The sequence below is a fragment of the Lycorma delicatula genome, chromosome 9, assembly GCF_047948215.1.
Source record: "Lycorma delicatula isolate Av1 chromosome 9, ASM4794821v1, whole genome shotgun sequence".
NCBI lineage: Eukaryota > Metazoa > Arthropoda > Insecta > Hemiptera > Fulgoridae > Lycorma > Lycorma delicatula.
Window position 1 is genome coordinate 123854570 of NC_134463.1, and position 16655 is coordinate 123871224.

Here is a 16655-nt window from a genome sequence, read left to right on the forward strand (position 1 = left end):
TTTCTCTGAGGACAACAATGTTCTTCATAAAACTGGTTTCTGTGAAAAGATTATAAATTTACTTGCAAGAATATATCAGCTGCATTTCAGTAGGTTTGTTGTGTGATGAGGAACAGTATATATTTTGGCACTATGAAGAAAGAAACAAGAAACCTTATATAAAACCTCGCACGGAATGTTTATTCTTACTCAAAAGCAATGAGTTTTCAGGAGTGACTTGTCAATCATACAATCCTACACATCTTTTTTATCATTTCACATACAGTTTGGTATTACTTTTTTAAGTTTTAGTCAAAATATCTAGTGTTAAACAAGAATGCTAAATATTAAGGTAAACCATCAAAAAGTAAATGAAAATATCTTACTTGTCTAGATGTTGTCGGTTTATCATCTGTCATAGTAACAGGAGCAATCAAATGTTCTGTTCCCTCAGTTTCATGCTTGATTTCTTGTTTAATACTGGAAGATAATGGATCTTCATCAAAAAATGAACTATCAGTTTGTGCATCCATACTCTGCAGCAAAACATAAAGTAATAATAATAATAATTAATAATAATAATTTATTATCTTTATATAATTGTCATATATTAAAAATATATCTATTTTTCTTACAATGATAAAACAAATTAGTTTTCATAGAAATAACTCATCTTATAATATTCAACTGGAACCTTTCAATATATAATCAAACATGATAGTTCCAGAAAAGTGAAATATTGTAGGCATTGGCAGTAAATTAATAGATTAATAGAAAATTGATCTTAACCACAATCTAAATGGTTTGGAAAAGAAACAGGTTGTTGGTGTAAATATAAAAAAACACATCAACCTTGTTTGGAAACAAAAATGCCATAGAACAAGGTGACATAGAATAAGGATTATCGAAACCTATAACAAAGTTTCTCTAACAAACTAAACAAGGTTCATAAAGGCAAGGATAGCTTTGATAAAACATTTTTATAAACAATGTTAAATGTGGGTATAAAATGACTATGTTAGTCACCATCATTTAAGGCGTGAGGCACCTGCTCACTGTATTATATTTGTTACGCATTGTACAAAATGTTAGATGCAATCTGTTAAAAGCTATTTACCGCCCTATACTCTACTAATATGTTTTTTACACCATAAATCAAAATATCATAATGAATACAATAATTAAGAATTCTTACAATAACTAGGTTTTATGTTTTAACTAAAAAAAAAAGATAAAGAAGAAAATAGCTTACTTGTTTAAATATTGTCAGGCAATCATCTTTCTTGTAAAGATGTACAAAAAAATGTTCTTCTTGCACTGATTCATGCATTTTTTTTTTTTTTTAATGGGCAAGGATAATGGATTTTCTTCCAAAACTGAATCACTAGTTTGTGCATCCATACTCTGCAAAAAAAAGTAATATTAATGTTCGATTATAATAGTGTGACTATCAAAGCGGGTTTTAAAGCACTAACATGTGTCGGTTATGTCTGGAAATGACTTTTTATACAAATAATCTATATTTATAACTAACACCACATGAAAACCAAAGTTTATAACCAATGGTATAAATGAATTTCTAAATCTCCAAAATATATACATGAGTAGACAATAACAGTAGAAGTCATCATTTTTTATTACCAAAAATGATACAATATTTTTCATAAGAAAAGTATTCACTGGGTATATAGACTAAATTATAATTATGTGGTATGCAATGGGTATAGATGCTAAATTAAACAAAGATTATTGCAAGTTTTTTTAAATATTAATGGAAGCCAAATAACTTGTATAAAAGAAGAAAATTTAATTTTTACAGAATCAAAAAATTTTCAGATGTAAAAAGATAATTCAAAAGTTAAGATGGCAGTAACATAAAATAAGGCTGTCTTCCATGAACTATTAGAAGAACGCGAGTCATAAGGTCATGTCCTAACCTGACCCTAGTTACACAAGCATCCTACTGATAAACGCCAGAGTTGATACTTATCGATTAGCATAATATGACATATGACATTTCAATGTTATACTGTGTTTTTAACACAAGCATACTATTCGGCTACTGCAATTGACAAGTGTCTTTCCCTTTTAATTAACTGGCATAGTAACAATTGACATGAAAACTTGTAGAACTGCAGCCTCTCATAAGCCCTTATGCACCATTAATAAACACATTACTGATTTTTTGGATGAAAATTTCAAGAGAATAACTAAACGATTAAAACGATTAAAAACGATTAACTAAACATCAAAATTTATTACACTCTTTCTGGTAATGCCTGACTACATTAATTTTCTATAGTCAGAAAGACATTGTGGAAAAGTGACACAACACACAGAAGATATTGTGGAAAAGTGAAAAATTTAACAAAAAAATATGAGAGTATCTCTTCTTATAGAACGTTTACGAGAACCTTCTACAATTATCTTTCAGAGAATTGAACAATCAAGACCAGTACATCAAATTTATTCAAAAATATAATTTATACATAGAATATGATTTCAATTGAAAAAACACAAGCACATTGAAATCTGCCTATTTTTAAGAATATGTTAAATGTTTTTTATTAAACTTGTTTCAGAATACTTCCAAGTATTTCGCCTCCAGAATAATACTGAATATCTGTCTCTTTTTGTTCACACCTAATTTCCCGTTTTGCTAATTAGAAAGTCTAACTAACTCCATCACGGGTGAGCTTCTATAATTTCACAAAAAATACGTAAGGATTTCTTACCTACTGACTATGCAAATATGATTAATTATTAAATGCGTTATTATAGAGTTTACTATATTTTTATATGTAGTTATATTAATATACTTACGACACGTAAATAATACACACTTCTTTCACTCTTGGACCCAGGCCCTTTTACTTTTAGAGATCTTAACAATGAAATTTATAGTATTTATTTATATAGAGATCTTTCATCAGTACTCAAAATTTGATCAATGTTGACTGTTTTTCAATCAACTAATTTTTTAAAAATGTTATTGAATTTGGATCTAAGGTGTTAATTACATGCTAAGATGCTATTCTAATGTTTTATCACATTGTCTGGCCAAAATAGTGCAAGAGTTTTTCCCAATCCTTGACACAATGAACTGTTGCTTTGATACTACAACAAATCCACAATTGACCTGAAGTGATGTTCACTAGCTAACACCAAATGTCATTGCTACATGTTAATTTTGTTATGTTTTTAAAGATCTAACGTTGTTGCTCATAGAGTTCTCTTAAAATCTGAACACATTTAAAAATATTTTAAATAAGAAATTATTCCTCAGCAGGTTATAAATTGCATTAAAAACTTGTGATATGTATCTGAATATATGTGATTTAGAAACGTGATAACATTTCTCTAGAAATGTGTAGCTCACTCTTGTAGATAAATAACAATTATTAGTTTTATCTCATCATACACTGCTTTTCTCATGGCACTCTCATTTTTGTGCATCAGAAAGTATTAAAGAGAAATTAAAATAATTTGTTTGACATTTTCATGGTCAATTAATATAATTTTGGATCTTCAGTATATAATTCTTTCATTATTTACTTGACTCACCCATCCAGTACTAAGCTTGTTTTCTCTTACTTTTCATTTCATTCAGTAGATGACTATCTAATTAAAAAGGTTAAACCAATTTTATTACTCTTCGCAGTCTTTGATGTTTTAAGAACAAATGTAATGACCAATCACTTAATCTGGGGATGAGTTTGGAAAATATCTACACTTATTGCCAAGGTTCTATTTTCAGTTAATGTTAACATAATTAAAGGACAGTAATTTAAAAAAAATTTTTTTTTTATTCAGCATTATGAAATTGCCTGTTGTGACGTATAGTTTGTTTGTGTTATACATTTTGTCCTCTGTATTTTAACTGCTAGTACTAACAAAATTTTTATTTTTGCTACTTTGAAACAAACATATTGTGCTTGCTTAAATATAAACGTAAGATATTTAATATTAAAGTATAAGTTGCCAATTTGTAGTTGGAATTTTTAAAAATAACAAATTTTTACGATAGATTTTTAATTTAACAGTTACGTTTTTTTTTTTTTAGGATCTTATTGAAGAAGTTATCGATGATGTGGAGGAACGAATAACTGAAAGTAGTTTATAGAGATCAAAATGTGTGGTTTGCAATAAATTGAAATACAAGTGCATTTGTGGTTATGTCATCGATGAAGAATATGATGATTTCAACACTTTTTCTTTTAAAGAAACGTGCTTGCAAATTACAGAAAAACCAGTTAAAAAGAAATATCATATCTTCTCATCTTCCTATTCACACACGTGTTTTTTGTCAGGAATCTTTCACTCAGAGTTCTACTTTGGAGTCACACTTATATATTCATGTTGTCAAAAAAATTTAACATATAATTTTTCTAAAAAACGTTTATTCGACCCAGTAATTTAGAAACACATATTTCTACTAATACAGATGAAAAAATATTCACTTGTAATTTTTTTAAAAAAACTTTTAATCAAAGCTGTAGTTTAAGATACTGTTGAGAAGAAATTCACTTGTAATTTTTGTAAGAAATCATTTAGTCAAAAGAGTAATTTTAGTAAATTTAGCAATGGCATGTGGCATTTTTCCACACGGTAAGAAGCCTAGAACATGATAAACAACAGATATATGGGATCCAGGCCCTTGTTTGGTCTTGACTTTACACCCAAAATAAAGTTCATTATACTTTTTTTAGTAATAGAGTAAGGGTTTCGCCTTTGGGACTAGAGCATTACTTCACCACATACATAAAAAAAGTTAAATGATTAAAAAAACTCTAGGCATTTTGTAATTAACGACTAATTAAAATAAATAAAATTGTAAATATGTAATACAAAATAATTCAAACACACAAAGCACTCAAAGACATGTTTACTGGTTCCCTGCTATCTCACTGTTCTGATGAATGTATGCTGCACTAGGTAACATTTGTACATATTTATACACATCTAAATCTACACAAGAATAGCAACACTACTCTTTGAGTGAGCTCATTTGGTTCCATCATATTTATAATTTTCTAGGATCTTTTAGTTGACATTTGACAAAAAAAATAAATTAAAATAACAAAGAAGCTGTAGGTAATGGATAAATTATGAATACATATTTGAAAGTAGGATAAAGAACTGCATTAAATACACTTATTGGAACTCGTGATACAAAAAACATGTTGACCATCGCTATTGGCAACATTACATGAGATATTTGGCACTTGAATTTGCAAAATCAATCTCATGATAAAAGTATCCCATGATGAGATTACTTAAGAAATTTAGAAGTGAAGTTGTATTCCGTTACTTTCTACTGTGAGCTAATCATACTTCTTTGTAAATTTATATCTCAAACCTACTAAAATGTAAATCCACCCTACTAGTGACATCTTGAAAGGAACTAATTGTATAGTGAGTATTATTAATTTGAATAAAGTAATTATTGTGGCTGATGCCACTTACATGTTGTTTTCATTCAATCGAGTCTTATAGCTACTTTAATGGCGATTTCAGATCTGCAAGGGCAGGGTATTTAGAAATACAAATTTTAAGAAAACCTGATTTTTAAGGAATTGTATAGTACAACATCTCATTGTACCACGGATTAGTTTATTGTTTACAACCTCAGTTGGATAAACTGAAAGAAGATTCTGCCAATCATCTCACTGGATGAGCACATGTTCAGCATTATTACTATAAGCTGTTTTAGAATTGTGCAAAACCCTTGGTTCTAACAAAACTAAGTAAGAAAAAATAGTTATTTTAAAACTAGATTTAAAATACTACCACTCATTAAAAGTCAGTTATCTCGTGATGTGTTTATATGATTATCTGTTAAGCTTCAACTTCAATTGAGAAATCATTAAAAAATAAATTATTTATAATTTTGAGTTTTACTCGAGTACTTTTAGATCTCTATCTTGTTATCATTCTTTGAGGGGTTTTCTGCAAAATGTATCTTCTACTTTTCAACAAATTTATGATTAAAAAATTATTAATGCAATGTTCACTGGCAGCAGTTTTCCAAATTATTGAATAAGGTTTTCAAAAATATTATCATGAAAAAAAATTGATGTTAAGATACTGGAGAAGGAATCTGTATTATGTTAGTTAAATCACTTTACTTTCTTGAACTTGAAAACAAGGGCCTGGGTCCCATATATCTGTTGTTTATCATGTTCTAGGTTTCTCATTGTGTAGAAAAATGTCACACGCCACACGCCATTGCTATACCTATGATTTGGAGGGAACCCAAAAGCCACTCTTCTGACTGTTATTTCTGCTTAACAAACATTAAAGGGATTACATCAAAATCAAAACATACAGTGTTGTAATCAAACTTACAATTCGCAATGAGAACAGATCCATTTGCGAAGAATTGACAACACCAAAGTCTCCAGAACATGTGACATTAGATGAAGGGAGCTCAGAGTTTGGTGGAAGTAAGAAAGAAAAATAAACAGATTCTGGTGATACAACGTATGAACAAAGCATTTCATCTGAGCCTCATTTAGTGATTCAAGTAAATCTTAACAAACTCATAAAAGATTTAAAGTATCCAAAAAACAGTCTGGAATGCTTGCTTCCCGGCAAAAAGGATGGAATCTTCTTAAAAAGGAATACGATATGTAGCATTTATCATAAATCATCATTCTGAATTTAAAGTTATTTTTCCGAAGAAAATGCCTTAGTGTTTTGTAATGACATTTCTTCTCTTATGCAGCCACTTTGTAATGAACATAACCCAACAGAATGGCACTTGTTCATAGATTCCTCTAAAGTTAGTTTAAAAGCTGTGCTTCTGCATAATGGCAATAAATTCCCATCAGTACCTGTGGCCCACTCTGCTACTATGAAAGAAACTTATAAAAATATAAATCTATATTGGAAAAGCTTCAATATGCAGTATATAAATGGAGTATTTGTGGTGATTTGAAAGTGATTGCATTTATTCTTGGTTTGCGACATGGTTACACAAACTACTGTTATTTATTGTGTGAATGGGATAGTAGGGACAGAAAAACATTTATTAGAAAAGAACAGCCTAAACTAATGGCCTAAAAATGTGTATCTACCTTTGTTACAAATCAAAATAGGATTAATGAACAATTTTGTCAAGGACATGGGCAATACTCCTGGTTCATGTACTTAAAACAGAAGTTTTCTAAAATTATCTATGAAAAGAAACTCTAAGAAATTGTTTTGAGAAAGCTGATGCACACCATGGCTTCAAAAATGCAATTTTTTGGCTAAAAAATAGTGGCATTTCAATACATTCTACTAATTTTCAGATTTATATCATGCAATACTCTTATTACTATTGTAAAATCATTTTATTATAATTACCGATTATAATTTTAAACACATGAAAAAAAGATTCTAATCAAGGAATACTGAAAAATCCTAGAGAAATGGCATAAAACCACAAGGAACCCTCAGAAAACTCATAAATACCACACTAAAAACTATGCATGAAGTATAGATCCTGGAAGAGTAGCCTCACGGCTGTTATCAAAGACCAATAGGAATGGTATGAAGTACAATATTTCTTACTATTATTCATTTCTATGTTTTATGGATGTTTTAACAGCAATAACACAACATGCTATCTGTTGGGAGGTAGTAAACAGTTTGATATGTTACAGAATTTGTTATGGCTGTGGCGCATTTACAGTACCATAAGAGACACAATGTAGTAGTTTCTCTGAGGACAACAATGTTAGTTATAAAACTGGTTTCTGTGAATAGATTATAAATTTACTTGCAAGAATATATCAGCTGCATTTCAGTAGGGTTGTTGTATGATGAGGAACAGTATATTTTGGCACTATGAAGAAAGAAACAAGAGACCTTATATAAAATCTCGCTCGGAATGTTTATTCTTTATCAAAAGCCACGAGTTTTCAGGAGTGACTTGTCAATCGTACAATCCTACACATACTGTTTTAACATTTCACATACAGTTTGGTATCACTTTTTTAAGCTTTTAATCAAAATATCTAGTGTTAATCTAGAATGCTAAATATTAGGTAAACCATCAAAAAGTAAATGAAAATATCTTACTTGTCCAGATGTCAGTTTACCATCTGTCATAGCAACAGGAGCAATCAAATGTTCTGTTGGCTCTGTTTCATGCTTGATTTCATTTTTAATACTCGAAGATAATGGATCTTCATCAAAAAATGAACTATCAGTTTGTGCATCCATACTCTGCAGCAAAACATAAAGTAATAATAATAATTTATTATCGTTATATAATTAACATCTATTAAAAATATATCTGTTTTTCTTACAATGTAAAAATAAATTGATTTTCATAGAAATAAATCATCCTAGTGAGTACATCTATAATAACATTCATCTGGAACCTTACAGTAAATAAACACACATGATAGCGCCAGTAAGGGAAATATTAGAGGCATTGGTAGTAAATTAATAGATCAATAGAAAAAGATTCTAAATTGTATGGAAAAAGAAACAGGTTGCTGGTACAAATATAAAGAAACACATCAACTTTGTTTGGAAACAAAAATGCAATGACACAGAATAAGGATTATCGAAACCTATAACAAAGTTTCTCGTAACTGAATATGCTTGATAAAGGCAAGGATAGCTTTGAACTCTACAACAATTTTAAATGTGGGTATAAAATGAATATTTGTGGGAAGAGGAAGGCGACTTTTGGACAGGTGACTTTAGAGTAATTAACTCAGCGTCAAATAATGGGCAGGAAGGAGTAGGTTTCGTGATGAACAAGAAGATAGGGAGGAGAGTGGAGTATTTCAAGACGCATAGCGATAGAGTCATTGTAATAAGGATAAAATCAAAACCTAAACCGACAACAACTGTGATGAGGTAGAACGTGTTTACGAAGAGATTGATGAAGCAATTAAACACGTAAAAGGAGAAGAAAATTTAATAATAGTTGGAGATTGGAATGCAAGCATTGGAAAAGGCAAGGAAGGAAATATAGTGGATGAATACGGGCTGTGCAAAAGGAATGAAAGAGGGGATCGACTTATAGAGTTTTGCACGAAGTATAATTTAGTAATTGCCAACACCCAATTTGAAAATCATAATAGAAGAATATACACTTGGAAAGAGCCAGGCGATACTGCAAGGTATCAGATAGATTATATCATGGTTAAGCAAAGATTTAGAAATCAACTCGTTGACTGCAAAACTTACCCTGGAGCAGACATTGATAGAGACCATAATTTGGTGATAATGAAATGTAGATTGGGGTTTAAAAACCTGAAGAAAAGGTGTCAGATGAATCGGTGGAATTTAGAGAAGCTTGAGGAAGAGGAGGTAAAGAAGATTTTTGTGACGGACATCGCAAGAGGTCTGAGTAAAAAAGATAAGGTAGAAAATGTAGAAGAAAAATGGGAGAATGTTAAAAAGGAAATTCTTAAATCAGCAGAAGCAAACTTAGGCGGAATAAAGAGAACTGGTAGAAAACCTTGGGTTTCAGACGATATAATGCAGCCGATGGATGAACGTAGAAAATATAAGAATGCTAGTGATGAAGAAAGTAAAAGGAACTATCGGCAATTAAGAAATGCTATAAACAGGAAGTGCAAACTGGCGAAAGAAGAGTGGATTAAAGAAAAGTGTTCAGAAGTGGAAAGAGAAATGAACATAGGTAAGATAGACAGAGCATACAGGAAAGTTAAGGAAAATTTTGGGGTACATAAATTAAAATCTAATAATGTGTTAAACAAAGATGGTACCACCAATATATAATACGAAAGGTGGGTATATAATAATATATATATCGACTTTATATATATATAAAGTCGATAGATGGGTGGAATATATTGAAGAGTTATACGGAGGAAATGAATTAGAAAATGGTGTTATAGAGGAAAAAGAGGAAGTTGAGGAGGATGAAATGGGAGAAACAATACTGAGATCTGAATTTAAGAGAGCATTAAAAGATTTAAATGGCAGAAAGGCTCCTGGAATAGACGGAATACCTGTAGAATTACTGCGCAGTGCAGGTGAGGAAGCGATTGATAGATTATACAAACTGGTGTGTAATTTTTATGAAAAAGGGGAATTTCCGTCAGACTTCAAAAAAAGTGTTATAGTAATGATACCAAAGAAAGCAGGGGCAGATAAATGTGAAGAATACAGAACAATTAGTTTAACTAGTCATGCATTAAAAATCTTAACTAGAATTCTATACAGAAGAATTGAGAGAAGAGTGGAGGAAGTGTTAGGAGAAGACCAATTTGGTTTCAGGAAAAGTATAGGGACAAGGGAAGCAATTTCAGGCCTCAGATTAATAGTAGAAGGAAGATTAAAGAAAAACAAACCAACATACTTAGCGTTTATAGACCTAGAAAAGGCATTCGATAACGTAGACTGGAATAAAATGTTCAGCATTTAAAAAAAATTAGGGTTCAAATACAGAGATAGAAGAACAATTGCTAACATGTACAGGAACCAAACAGCAACAGTAACAATTGAAGAACATAAGAAAGAAGCCGTAATAAGAAAGGGAGTCCGACAAGGGTGTTCCCTGTCACCGTTACTTTTAAATGTTTACATGGAACTAGCAGTTAATGATGTTAAAGAACAATTTAGATTCGGAGTAACAGTACAAGGTGAAAAGATAAAGATGCTACGATTAGCTGATGATATAGTAATTCTAGCAGAGAGTAAAAAGGATTTAGAAGAAACTATGAACTGCATAGATGAAGTCCTACGCAAGTACTAACGCATGAAAATAAACAAGAACAAAACAAAAGTAATGAGATGTAATAAAAATAACAAAGATAGACCACTGAATGTGAAAATAGGAGGAGAAAAGACTATGGAGGTAGAAGAATTTTGTTATTTGGGAAGTAGAATTAATTAAAGATGGACAAAGCAGAAGCGATATAAAATGCCGAATAGCACAAACTAAACGAGCCTTCAGTAAGAAATATAATTTGTTTACATCAAAAATTAATTTAAATGTCAGGAAAAGATTTTTGAAAGTGTATGTTTGGAGTGTCGCTTTATATGGAAGTGAAACTTGGACAATCGGAGTATCTGAGAAGAAAAGATTAGAAGCTTTTGAAATGCGGTGCTATAGGAGAACGTTAAAAATCAGATGGGTGGATAAAGTGACAAATGAAGAGGTACTGCGACAAATAGATGAAGAAAGAAGCATTTGGAAAAATATAGTTAAAAGAAGAGACAGACTTATAGGCCATATACTAAGACACCCTGGAATAGTCGCTTTAATATTGGACGTACAGGTAGAAGGAAAAAATTGTGTAGGCAGGCAACGTTTGGAATATGTTAAACAAATTGTTAGGGATGTAGGATGTAGAGGGTATACTGAAATGAAACGACTAGCACTAGATAGGGAATCTTGGAGAGCTGCATCAAACCAGTCTGATGACTGAAGACAAAAAAAAAAAATAAATGAATATGTTAGTCACCTGTATTTAAGGCATAAGGCATCTGCTCACTGTATTTTATTTGTTACGTATTGTTGTACAAAATGTTTATCTAACATAAAATGTTAGATGCAGTCTGTTAAGCAAAGCTATTTATCCCCCTATACTCCACTAATAAATGTTTGTTACTCTATATTTCTGAATATCTCATGTCAGACATGAATTCTAAATGATATGTGAGCTATAAACAGTAAATAAAAATATCATCATGAATAGAATAATTAAGAATTCTTACAATAACTAGGTTTTAAGTTTTTAACGTAAACCAAGACAAAGAAGAAAAAAGCTTACTTGTTTAAATATTGTCAGACCATCATCTGTCTTGGCAAGATGTACAAACAAATAGTCTTGTTGCCCTGTTTCATGCGTGTTTTCTTTTTTAATGGGCAAGGATAATGGATTTTCTTCCAAAACTGAATCACCAGTTTGTGCATCCATACTCTGCAAAAAAAACATGAAGTAATAATAATATTCTATTATAACAGTGTGACTATCAAAGCAGGTTTTAAAGCACTAACATGTGCCTGTTATGTCTGGAAATGATTTTTTATACAAATTATCTATAGTTATAACTAACACTACATGAAAACCAGAGTTTATGGTATAAATGAATTTCTAAATCTCCAAAAAATATACATCAGAGATCATCACTTTTTAGTACCTAAAATGATACAATATTTTTCATAAGAAAAGTATTCACTGGGTATATGCTAAACTAAACAAAGATTATTGCATGTTTTTTAAGTATTAATGGAAGCCAATTCAGTTGTATAAAAGATGAAAATTTAATTTTTACAGAATAAAAATATTTTCAGAGGTAAAAAGATAATTCAAAATTTAAGATGGCAGTAACATAAAATAAGGCTGTCTTCCATGAACTATTAGAAGAACGCGAGTCAAAAAGGAGTGCCCTAACCTGACCCTAGTTATAACACTGTCACACAAGCATCTGACTGACAAACGTCAGAGTTGATACTTATCGATTAGCATAATATGACATTTCAATGTTATACTTTATTTTTAACACAAGCATACTATTCGGCTACTGTAATTGACAAGCGTGTTTCACTTTTAATTCACTGGCATAGTAACATTTGACATGAAAACTTGTAAAACCGCCTCTCATAAGCCCTTTGCACCATTAATAAAGACATTACTGATTTTTTGCATGAAAATTTCAAGAGAAGCATTCGATTAACTAAACATATAAATTTATTACACTGTTTCTGGTAAAGCCAGACTGCATTAATTTTCTGTATTACAAAGAAGTCATTGTGGAAAGGTTACAAATTTAACAGAAAAATATGAGATTATCTCTTCTTATAGAAAGTTTACAAGAACCTTCTACAACTACCTTTTAGAGAATTGAACAATCACAACCAGTACACCAAATTCAATCAAAAATATAATATATGATTTCAACTGAAAAAACACAAAAGCACATCGAAATCTGCCTATTTCCATAAATGTGTTTAATGTTTTTATTATACTTGTTTGCGAATACTTTAAATATTTCGCCTCCAGAATAATTCTGAATATCTGTCTCTTGTTGTTCACGACTAATTTCCCGTTTGCTAATTAGGAAGTCTGACTCCATCACGGATGAGCTTCTATAATTTAAAAAAAAATACATAAGAATTTCTTACCTTCTGCCTATGCAAATACAATTAATTATTAAATGTGTTATTGAGTGTACTTTATTATTATATTTAGTTATATTAATATACTTATTACACGTAAATAATACACACTTCTTTCACTCTGTAAAAATTATTTTAATGACTACCAAATACCTGCCAGAACACATTTAATATATATGTTACCGAGGGTGTCAACAGATGACAACACATGAAAGGAATGCATATCAGTTATACTACTGTGCTATTGGAGTGTTCGTAATCATACATGACAGTCGAAAATATATATAAAAACAATGAAATAAGGTGGTGAGTTAGTAACCACCATGGATCCTCAAGGCCTGTAACAAACAGTCACCTTGGAATCACTGAGTTCCTTGTAGCAGCTAATGGTTAAATTATTTTCTAATGCTGTTTAGAGAAAACTTAAAAAAAGACGCATCGTAAATATTGCCTAAAATTTTCTGTACAAACACAAGTGGATAGATTTATAAGAGATTATATGTTAATTAGTTATATCATTGAAATGTTACATCCTTTATAGACATCTTACATTGTATATTGGCTCTAAGAATAGTTCAAAAATGTGTACGTCAATTAAAAGATGAATAACTCTGAAATGTATTCACTATATGCTATATGTGCTCAACACTTACTGAATACAAAGTTTTCCGTTTACTTAATTTTCTGCTACTCTTGTTTAATGTATTTGACCAATCAGTTTTATGCGAGTGTTCAAAGGGAGAAAGTGCGTACCGTTTTCTGATGGAAAAGTAGAAAAAAGCCTTATAAGTTTAAGAGGGCCACCATTAATTTATTGCCAGTCTATGAAGAATCCAAGAACTCAAAAACACCTATTTTAATTACAGTTACAAAATAAATTGATTTCCATAGAAATACCTCATCTGTGCGACTGCTTTGTTAAATAGTATGAAACTGGAAACTTTCAGTATATTATCAATCTTGATATTAGCATGAGGCATCAACTAATGAATTTACTTTGTTGCAAATTGTACAAAATCTACTGTAAAGTCTTAAGTGCAATCTGTTCATCAAAGCTATTTACCTCCCAATACTTCGTTTATAATTTTTTTTGCACTATAAGTCAAAACATCTCAAGTCAGACATGAATGCAAAATGTTACGTGGGCTATAAACAACAAATAAAAATATTATCATGAATAGAATAATTAAGAATTCTTATAATAACTAGGTTTTATGTTTTTAACTTAAAACAAGATAAAGAAGAAAATGGCTTACTTGTTTAAATATTGTCAGTTCATCACCAGTCTGGGCAAGATGTACAAACAATTGTTCTTGTTGCCCTGTTTCATGCATGATTTCTTTTTTAACGGGCAAGGATAATGGATTTTCTTCAAAAACTGAATTATTAGTTTGTGCATCCATACTCTGCAAAAAAAATTTAAAGTAATATTAATATTCTACTACAAAAGTGTGACTTAAAATAAGCGTGTTAAATGAAATATTACTCAAACATAACATCTCATTAAGTTAAGAGCTTGGAACTAACTATATTGTTTGAGATAATTTAAGATTTGTTATGTATCAAAGCGGGTTTTAATACACTAACCTGTGTCTGTTATGTATGGAAATGACTTTTTAGACAAATAATGTAGATTTATATAACTAACACCACATGAAAACCACAGTTTATGGTATAAATGAATTTCTAAATCTCCAAAAAATATACATAACTTGGCAATAACAATATAGAGGTCATCGTTTTTTTTTACCTAAAATGATACAATTTTTTGCAAAAGAAAAGTTTTCACTAGGTATATAGACATTGATGCTAAATTAAACAAGGATTATTGCATGTTTTTTAAGTATTAATGGAAGCCAATTCAGTTGTATAAAAGAAGAAAATTTAATTTTTACCGAATCAAAAACTTTTTACATGTAAAAAGATAATTAAAGAGTTAAGATTAAAGAGTAAGATAAAATTAAAGCCAGAAACATAAAATAAGGCTGTATTCCACGATCTATTAAAAGAACAGGAGTCCAAAGGGAGTGTCCTATCCGAATCCTACTTATAACTCCATCAAACAAGCATCTTGAACTGACATATGCCAGAATTGATACATTGATTAGCATAATATGACATGACATTTCAATGTTACACTGTGTTTTTAACATAAGCATACTATTCGGTTTGGCTACAGTAATTGACAAGCTTCTTTTCCTTTTAATTAATCTGACATAGTAACATCTGACATGAAAAGCTAGTAAAACTACAGCCTCACGTATGCCATTATCAACCAACCATTAATAAACACATTACAGATTTTTTGCATGAAAATTTCAGGGGAAGCATACGATAAACTAAACATCTAAATTTATTACACTGTTTCTGGTAAAGCCAGACTGCATTAATTTTCTGTATTACAAAGAAGCCATTGTGGAAAAGTTAAAAATTTAACAGAAAAATATGAGATTATCTCTTCTTATAGAAAGTTTACAAGAACCTTCTACAACTACCTTTTAGAGAATTGAACAATCACAACCAGTACATCAAACTTAATGAAAAATTTAATATATATGTAGGATATGATTTCAACTGAAAAAACACAAGCACATCGAAATCAGCCTATTTCCATAAATATGTTTAATGTTTTTATTAAACCTGTTTCAGAATACTTCAAAGTATTTCACCCCCAGAATAATTCTGAATATCTGTCTCTTATTGTTCACGAATAATTTCCCGTTTGCTAATTAGGAAGTCTGATGCCATCACAGGTGAGGATCTATAATTTCACAAAAAATACGTAAGGATTTCTTACCTTCTGGCTATGCAAATGTGATCAATTATTATAGAGTTTTCTGTTTTATTGTATTTAGTTATATTAATATACTTACGACACGTATATAAAACACACTTGCTTCACTCAGTAATAATAACTTTAATGACTACCAACCACCATCAGACAGAATAAATTTAAACCATATGTTACGGAGAGTGTCTACAGATGACAACACATGAAAGGAATACATATCAATTGTGCTGCTGTGCTATTCGGGTGTTCGTAATCATACATCACAGCCCACAATAAATGTGAAAACCATGAAATGAGGTGGTGAGATAGCAACCACCATGGACCCTCAGGCCTGTATCAAACAGTCTTCTGGGAAACCACTGAGTTCCTTGTAGCAGCTGATGTTTTAAGTATTTTATAATACTGGTTAGAGAAAACTTCAAAAAAGAAAGATCCAATAATATTGCTTAAAATTTTCTATACATTCTTTTTCAACAATATATAAACACAAATGAATAGATTTATATGTTAATTAGTACATCCGTTAAATCCTTTATTGGGTACTACATCCTTTATAGGCATCTTACATCGTTTATTAAAAAATTTTCAGATAAAAAAAGCCAATTACAGTTAAGATGCTAGTAACATAAAATAAGGCTGTCTTCCATCAACTATTAGAAGAACGCGAGTCAAAAAGGAGAGTCCCAACCTGACCCTAGTTATAACTCTGTCACACAAGCATCCAACTGACAAACGCCAGAGTTGATACTTATCGATTACCATAATATGACATTACATTTCAATGTT

General features: G+C 30.5%; 1 protein-coding gene across 2 annotated transcripts in view; it reads right to left on the reverse strand.

Annotated features, from left to right (window-relative positions):
- Positions 1 to 377: 377 nt before the first annotated feature.
- The window catches only part of LOC142330018 (uncharacterized), an 85289-nt gene continuing 69011 nt past the window's right edge, over positions 378 to 16655 (reverse strand). Inside the window, exons 8-12 of one of the 2 annotated variants that reach the window (XM_075375028.1) lie at positions 14335 to 14484; positions 11730 to 11879; positions 8047 to 8193; positions 1232 to 1383; positions 378 to 515 (exon numbers count right to left, since the gene is read on the reverse strand). In XM_075375028.1, the coding sequence (XP_075231143.1) occupies positions 1246 to 1383; positions 8047 to 8193; positions 11730 to 11879; positions 14335 to 14484 (585 nt within the window). In that variant the 3' untranslated portion in view covers positions 378 to 515; positions 1232 to 1245. The remainder of the gene's footprint in view (positions 516 to 1231; positions 1384 to 8046; positions 8194 to 11729; positions 11880 to 14334; positions 14485 to 16655) is intronic. The other variant, XM_075375029.1, reaches the window with a different exon arrangement.